The sequence below is a fragment of the Vigna unguiculata genome, chromosome 9, assembly GCF_037176805.1.
Source record: "Vigna unguiculata cultivar grain cowpea cultivar isolate G323 ecotype 2 chromosome 9, ASM3717680v1, whole genome shotgun sequence".
Lineage (NCBI taxonomy): Eukaryota > Viridiplantae > Streptophyta > Magnoliopsida > Fabales > Fabaceae > Vigna > Vigna unguiculata.
The window spans coordinates 34,639,296-34,647,453 of NC_140800.1; the positions used below are offsets into that span (position 1 = coordinate 34,639,296).

General features: G+C 34.6%; 1 protein-coding gene across 3 annotated transcripts; it reads right to left on the bottom strand.

Annotated features, from left to right (window-relative positions):
* Positions 1-8,158, bottom strand: CNGC1 (cyclic nucleotide gated channel 1). Of its 3 annotated transcripts, XM_028047144.2 has the most exons (8): positions 7,947-8,142; positions 7,231-7,369; positions 6,320-6,887; positions 5,753-5,965; positions 3,320-3,609; positions 2,561-2,672; positions 1,631-1,867; positions 1-905 (listed from the first exon to the last, which is right to left on the bottom strand). In XM_028047144.2, the coding sequence occupies exons 2-8, from the start codon at positions 7,257-7,259 to the stop codon at positions 207-209; spliced, it is 2,148 nt and encodes a 715-aa protein (XP_027902945.1). In that variant the 5' UTR covers positions 7,260-7,369; positions 7,947-8,142; the 3' UTR covers positions 1-206. The 3 variants fall into 3 exon arrangements, with proteins under 3 accessions (XP_027902945.1, XP_027902946.1, XP_085522579.1); XM_028047145.2 differs by lacking the exon at positions 7,231-7,369 and having other exon boundaries at positions 7,947-8,158; XM_085666453.1 differs by lacking the exon at positions 7,947-8,142 and having other exon boundaries at positions 6,320-7,369.

Below are 8,158 nucleotides of genomic sequence, written 5' to 3' on the forward strand. Positions count from 1 at the left end.
TTCTGCAACAATCGTATAATTATATATATGTATGTATATATACAACTTCATAGTTTATATTTTATAGACATTATATGTTACACTAACTTACAAATAAAACAAATAAACGAAATGTCATTTTGGCCCTCTGTCAAAAAGGTCATCTTCATGTTAATTTTTCCTTCACTTTCATCCTTTTCTTGTCTTGCAGAACCAGGCATCCACAACTATCGTTCTTCAGAAGTAAAATCAGGTTCAGCAGGCTTCTGCAGCAACATGGGTGATATTCTTTCAGGCACCCTGGTCTTTCTTGTGCTATTTCTACGTAAAAGTCTGAGTGCATTAGCTGCAAACCTTGAAGCATATATTGTGGCACCTAAACTAGGTGAGCTACCACCAGCTTTGGCCAATGCATCTTGCAACCGATTCTCTTCTTCTCTCAGAGACTCTTCCAGCTTCTTTTTACTATAACGCCTCCACGCTGCTTGTATGAAACATGCAGCCCATGTACGCCATTGTTGTGAATAAAACCTGAAAGTGTGACGAAGTTGCTTACTATGGAGGCGCCGGAACTGTGAAGCAACAAACTTCAAGTCATCGGCTTTTAGAGCAAATGCTTCTACTTCTGAAAGAGTTTGGACAGTCCTAGTTGATATGGGAAGGTTGGATGAGGAGTGAGGATCTAAAGCCCATGTCAGAAGTTCCTCTCCACAAAAGTCACCAGCCTTGAGGTATTCAGAGTTAAAGAAGCCTGTTCTTCCACCATTAGTGGTCACAGTCAATAGCTTGCCGCGCATTATGAACAGCATCTCATCAACAGGGTCTCCTTCCCGGACAATGCAGCTTTCTTCTGTGTATAGCACTGGCTGGAGTCTGTCACACATTGCATCCAGAAGTTGCTCATCCATTTTCTCAAACATTGGCACCTTCAGTTCATGCAAGAGAAAGATTTAGTTGTTGCTAAAAAATATTACATGGAAAACCAACTACACCTTCAAAGCTTCCAATAACAAATGAAATGATGTTGGTTTACTTCTCAAGGATTGTCTTAAAAATCCATCTGATCGCCTAAACCCCTCTTGATGAACGGATTCAGTGACTTTTTCCCGGGAAGTCATTGAATCTGTCCCCATCTTGATATACCTAAATGTTTTGAATTACCAATGGATTATGGATCCTTCTCCAGTACACCTAAATAGTTTTAGCACACCTATGTTCATCCTTTTTCATCCTTAACCATAGAAAACCGCAGTGCTTCAAAATTACAAATGAAAACGTGCACAACACTCCTTTACAGAGTTTAGACGTACATACAACACATTCAAAGAAAATACCAGGAACAGAGGAACAATTTGTATATAGATATATAGTAAAGCACCAGGATGTTATTCATTTAATTTACCTAGAAACAAAGTTCAGAAACTTCAGAATTTTATCAAACCAGTATTTCTGTTATATTTATTTGTAAGAATACCATATCTTCCTATCTTTGGATATTCTATTACGTAATCACTAACCAAAAGCAACAGCAGATGTACTAAAATAGACCAAGTAACTTTTCATTTTCAATAAAAAAGCAAATATCACAGTCACTGTAAAAGAACACTAGTAACATGATATGAAAAGAAAACCAAGATATGGAGAGACTTACCCTCATCAGCAAAGCCAAGCAAAGATGACGCTTAATATCCCTTCTCAAATCCTTTGGAAGATCTCGGATCAAGTTGTCTTCATCAACACCTCTGGTTTCTTGCCATTTGTACTGCTCATGTCGTCTGATTCTTTCTCTCAGGCTGTCAGGGAGTAATCGATGAGACATCCACTGTTCAGCATCCCTCCTTTTCACCCTCATTTCCTCCAATCTGGTAGTCGTTGACTGCAAATATGTCTGTTCCAAAAAATATAAAATTGAGTCCAATGTAGAAGAAATTTGGCCCAGGTGTGAAACTAGTTTCAAACCAGAACAGAGATGAAAAAACAACAAGGAGCAGAACTTTAGGATACATCTAAATAGGATGAGAAAACTTTGTTACATAATTCTGGAAGAGAAAGAGAATTAGAAACAGTTACTTTTTTCCATGCCTACCTTGCCTACCTAGAGAGAGTACTATAATAACTTAATCTTCACCCTATTTCAGGCAACATTCGTAGGCATAAGGTAATTAACAACACTTGAGAAACTGAAAATTGTAAATGCAATGTGTTTCCTTAAAAGCCACTGAAAGATAAGATTAAGACTTTGTTCCTTTGGGAAGAATATTTTCTCACGACCAACTGAAATTAGAATTCCACAAGAGCTGATGCTCCCCCAAAAAATACATCAGAAGTTAATACGGCACATTAACAGAAGTGCTCTAATTATAATAGCAAAAACTGATATATGATGTCCTGCTTCATGAGGTCCCAAAGAGGAAATCTTAATTAACTAACAATAAAAGAATTTAAAGCACCAAAAAACTGTTATGGTAAAGAAGTGGAGGGAGACAGATCACAGGAGTAGAATATGCATTTTATTCCAAAATCAACAAATAGTGCTGCTAGCCAGTATCGCTTGATTAAGAAAGGAATATTTGACACCAACCTGCATATTTCCAATGAGGAATGCAAATAATACCAAACCAGCAATTGAAATGAAAATTGCAAAGCATATTTCCCAAACATAGGTACTTGTTGCAAGGTTCTGACCAAGAGAACTGCAATAAACGATGGAATATAAGCAGAATGTCAAATAGCATAGTAAAAATATAAAAAAATAAAAATTCAAAACATATTTACATGTATCTTTGAAATTGATAATTGACTGACAACTCTAACATTCCCTCATCTCACAATCCTGTTATTAAACAAATTTAAAACTGAAGATAAACTATTTCCACTTCTAACTCCAAATCAGAAGTCTTCCAACATTTACGTGATTAAAGATTATACAATTTTTGTCATTTAAAACTAATGGCATTTTAATAACCAGAACAATAGAAGATGAATCAGATAACACTGATACTTCCACTTTATCCACAATCATTTCGTGCCCCAACACAAACCCCCAAAATCACGTTTTAACACACAAAACCCCTGGGAAAAGATTCATTTAGTGAGTATATACACACTGAAAGGTAGAAGAATACTTTGATCCAAGGGATGCCAGCAAACAGAACTATAAGAAACAATTATACACTATGAGCATGCAGACATATAGAGTCCAAACACAGCTACAGGTTCATAGCATAACACTATCAACTTAAATTTTGTTTCAAGTAAATCATGAACATGTTGCGATGCACGACTACTGCATAATCTTAAAATAAATAGCATCAAATAAAAGATAATCAATAAAGCACACCTCAAATTTCGCAGGCCCCACCAAAAACAATAAAAGAACTTCTGTGGGAAATCTCTTGACTCCACAACTCCAGATTGAAGGGCATCAAGAAATATTCCAAAATTAAAGAGTGCTGTATTTTGGTCCTGTATTGGGCAAGAAGCATTCAGGAATACTGAAATTGTGCCCAAAACTTGATGATTATCACAATACATAGCTTCTGTGTTACATGTGCTATTTCCTCGACACGCATCTTGCCAGCATGTGGTTTCTCTTTCTATAGAAAACAAGTACCAAAAGGCACCAATAACCTACAGAGAGGCAGATGATATCATTAGTTTTCATTATTAGTAAGATCATTTTCACAAATATAAGTGCAACAATGATAAGAAATCTTAATATGCCACATTGGGAACCAAAATAAAAAGGTAAGGACCTGCCAGTTTGAAACAACATGCAAACCTAAAAACCATGGACACAAGGCGCAGTATCAATACAAGGACACAGAAAAATTATGCAGTATTGCCATAAATAAAAAAAACTAGTATGAGAGTGTCCAATAAAGGTATTGAAATTATACGGGTATGGGTATAGAGGGAAGAAAATGAGATAATAGAGACTAAATAGTCTGATATTGATATTAAGATGAAAATTATATCAAATGATGCGTTACAAAACATAAAATACTAATCCTTACTCATACCAACGAATACTATATCACACCAATTACCTCTAAATTACAGATTACTAAACTTAACCTTTTTAAACGTAAAAATATAATATGCAGTCCTAGTAAGAGGAATGGAAAGGCAACTAAAGGATGCTGGATACACTACATAGATAGTGTTGGTGCAAAGACAACTTCGTAGAATGGCTGGGATGACCATCAACATAAATATCCTCGTAAACCACTAGTTAAAACGAGAAAAAAGAGCCATTTGATAGTAAAAGAACAAGAAAGTAAAACAGCCATGAAAATAGGAAGCTGGTGGTGAAACAGTGTTGATTGACATCCAGACAGCAGTGGATGATGACAACAAACGGTGGAGCGAGAGAAAGGCCAAAATGTTTATCATAATGTATAAATTAAATCTAATGGTTTTGAAAATATCATCTCTTATTGATGATTTTAAGGATTTAATAATACTATTTAAATATTAACTTCTTTTTTAATTATTTTCCTCTTATGGTTGAAGAATTTATGCATACATTTTTTTGTAAAAAAGTTGTAAGAATTAAGTTAATTTATATATAAGAAAGTCTGCACAAGAATTCACATAAGCAAAAATCTACGAATTTTTCAATAAATTTAAGGAAATAATCATATTTTTGTCAAAATCATAGTAAAATCTACAAAGTATCACAAGAAAAGAACAAAACTCTCAGAAAAATATTCACGAAAAATCTGTACCCAAGGAATATCCCTAGGTCCAAATCACATGATATAAGTTAGCCTATACAGAATAACGATATAAAAGTCACAGAAAAATGAGTTTGAAGAATGCAAAAAAAAAAAAAAGTTTTATAATATGAAAGGACAACTGATAAATGAAGTAGTTCATATATGGTTTTTTAATGCTTAAAATCAACCATGAGGGCTTATGTTATAAAAATAGAAAAATTAAAAGTATAATATCAACATAAAAATGACTACACCAATAATAATGAAAATAACTAAATATTACCTTCAATTAAATTGCTGTTCTACTTTCAATGGCATAAAATAATTTATAATTGAATAACAACAACATAAAAGAATATTTGAAAATATAAATAAGAAATGATATAAGTGCCAACTAAATATAGATCGTTTTTAATCTATATACACTACATGAACATAAGTATATCACACAAACACAAGTATACGTATACATATGCATGTATGCATGCATATACATAGATTAAAAGGTTTAGGGGTCCATGATCCCACTCTGACACTATGAAGAACCACCTCAGCAGATGGCAGAAACCACTGAAGGAGATGGAAGAAGCACAGAATGGAAGGAGAAAAAATTATCCATGGAAACAAAGTGAGGCCGTAGATTATAGCCATAACATGATGTTTTAAATTTGTTACAAAACATAAAACACTAATCCATACTTCACTAGACATTAGAAATCCATACTTCACTAGACATTAGATTACAATCCTTACAAAATATGGAAACACATGATTGCAGAACATAAGCTCGAACCACATTAACAAGAGATCACAAAATATTTGTGCCTATCAAACTTTACTTGTTTGATCTAGTGATTGAGCAAAATAAATCCACGATACAGTCAAACAGAAACACTAAAAACAGATTCAGGCTTAGAAAAAATGACCAATGATCTCAAACAGAATACATAAAATAACATAAATAATAAATTTAGTGCAAAGCAATATAACAAAAAAATATTGTCAGTAATATATACAAGAAAAAGCAAAAAAACAACTGAGCATAGACGTACATGACTTGCTAGCATGTATAGAAAGAGATTGAACGCAGCTCCAGCCCAAGCTGTTTCAGTGAGGATGCCAGAGGTCCTAGTAACTTCTTTATATAATGGAATTAATCGCAAAAATCGTGGGATATATTGGAAGAAGACAATAAATTTCAGCAGGGTCTTTGTATTCAGTGATTCAGAGCCCCTCAACTTGGGAATGATAATTAGAATTGCCACCTAGCAATATAAGAGCAAGTTTTGAGTCCAAAAACATTGAATCAACTCAATGAAATAGTTTTTCTTTTTTTTTCTAATTCAAACCCACAATCTTGCAGGGATTGACTTAATCACTAATTACAATATATCTTCTGAGTGAGTCCACATGTTTTGCGTTGTACCTTATAAATGTAATCATTTGATACATTAATGACTGCAAATCAAGTCAACTTCCTAGAGAGAAAGAACGTGAAAACAAAAGTTGCTTCATGTTCATACACGAACTTGTCAACCCATAGTTCTTCAACAGTTACTGGATGTTGGATGTAAAAAAGATGAAAGTCAAAAAATACAAAGTGGAAAGAGTATCCTTACCTGCGGGAGGGGAAGAACTGCAAGAATGTCAATTAAGAAGTATGATGATAGATACCGCATTGCTATTACCCAAGCATCTTCAACCAAAACACCTCTTCCAAATACTCGAGAAGAGGGAGCAATGAATCCAGTACGAAATTGGAAAATTATATGGATTATATAAAAAATATCGGAGAAAGATCTTAAAACAGTTGCTGTAATTTCCATTTTTCGGTCCAGAGAAAGACATTTATTGTTATCATCGATCACAGGAACATAGAAGAACAAAGGATCAAGTGACACAGCAATAAGACATGATAATACAAATATCTTATTCCACTTTTGAAGGAAAGGACCCTGGGGATCAAGAATTTTCTTTGTAGAACTAAAACTTCCAGAGAGAACTCTGTTATAGGGAAGAGATTTGAATGATTTTCTAAATCTCTTCATCCCCTCTGAACTGGATTCCAAACCCCTTTGAAACTTCTCAGAAACTGAATTTAGTGTATTCTTGATTCCCCCTGGGCGTTCTATATGAATTGCAGGAGAGCTGCTCTCAGAACCCTTGTCTGAATTCCAATCACGAAATCTAAACATCATGGAAACAATAAAACTCGGTTCATGACTAACCATCCGATAAACAACATATCCAAAGCAGTGGCAATAACACCATGAAATGAACACAGACACAAAAGTGATTATTAGGAACAAAAGTTCTGAAAGAGGATAAGAATTTGAAGTTTTTAAGTATATTGATATTGAAGAGTGGTGACTGAAAATGTGTTTCCAAAAGATGAGAACAAGAAGAGAGAAGCCTTACTCCCAACCAAGCATGAAACACCTACATTGAATCCAATGACAACTACAACGCTTCCGAAATACCACAAACACCACAACAGAGGATAAATAACGGTATGCACCATTAAACTAACCTAACAAATTTTTCTTGCTGAAAATTCATGACTGTAGCCTAGTTCAAGAACAAGGTGAAATTCAACAAATAAGTGGCGCGCAAGTGTCACAGGACAGTGAATAGCTCCTTCATACACCTCAAAATCTCACAGCCTACTCCTGAAATATTGAAAAACAAGAACGACATCCTAAGTAGATACTCCAATTGTCAACCAAAACAAAAAACCAACCCATCGATAACAACATCAACAGGGTAAAATAGCCGCCCAATCACCTTGCCATAGATTGATCCGAAGAAAACAAAAATAGTCAAAACCATAATAAATTCATGTATTCAGGGAGACAACAAACTCAAACAACCAAATAAAGCAGCAGGAAAGTCAGAACTACAGTTTCCCTCAAGTTTAGCAGCACATACAAACACACCAGTACACATAATGAGATAGACAGTTACCGAATGTTCAGGAGTAGAAAAAACAGCATATCATTCATTAATAAGGACAAAATTCCAGGTACTCAATTAACAACAATGATTCCGCAAAAGCGGATTAGTATCCATATCCTTGTACAAATTAGATAACCTAATTAAGTGAATTGTGAAATTCGCAGCCGAGTTGAAACAGGAGAAAGAGAAATAAATAATTAGGAGTAGTTGGCAAGCAAGAAGAAAGTCAGAGATGATTGAAAAAAAAAAAAAAAACTTATAGAAAGTGATTGAGAGAGAGAAGAGGAGTACCGAAAGGAGAGTAACGAAATGACGAGCGTTGGAAGTAGTTGCAGTGAACAAGAGATTGATTGTGAGGAGGATTAGAAAGAAGAGATTGTAACTGTGAGAGAGAGAGAGAGAGAAATGAAGAAGAAGAAGAAAAAGAAGGTTCGTGGAAAGCGGGAAAGGGTGATGGTGTTATAGACATGGATGGATAAAGAGACAGTTGGTGTTGAGGATGG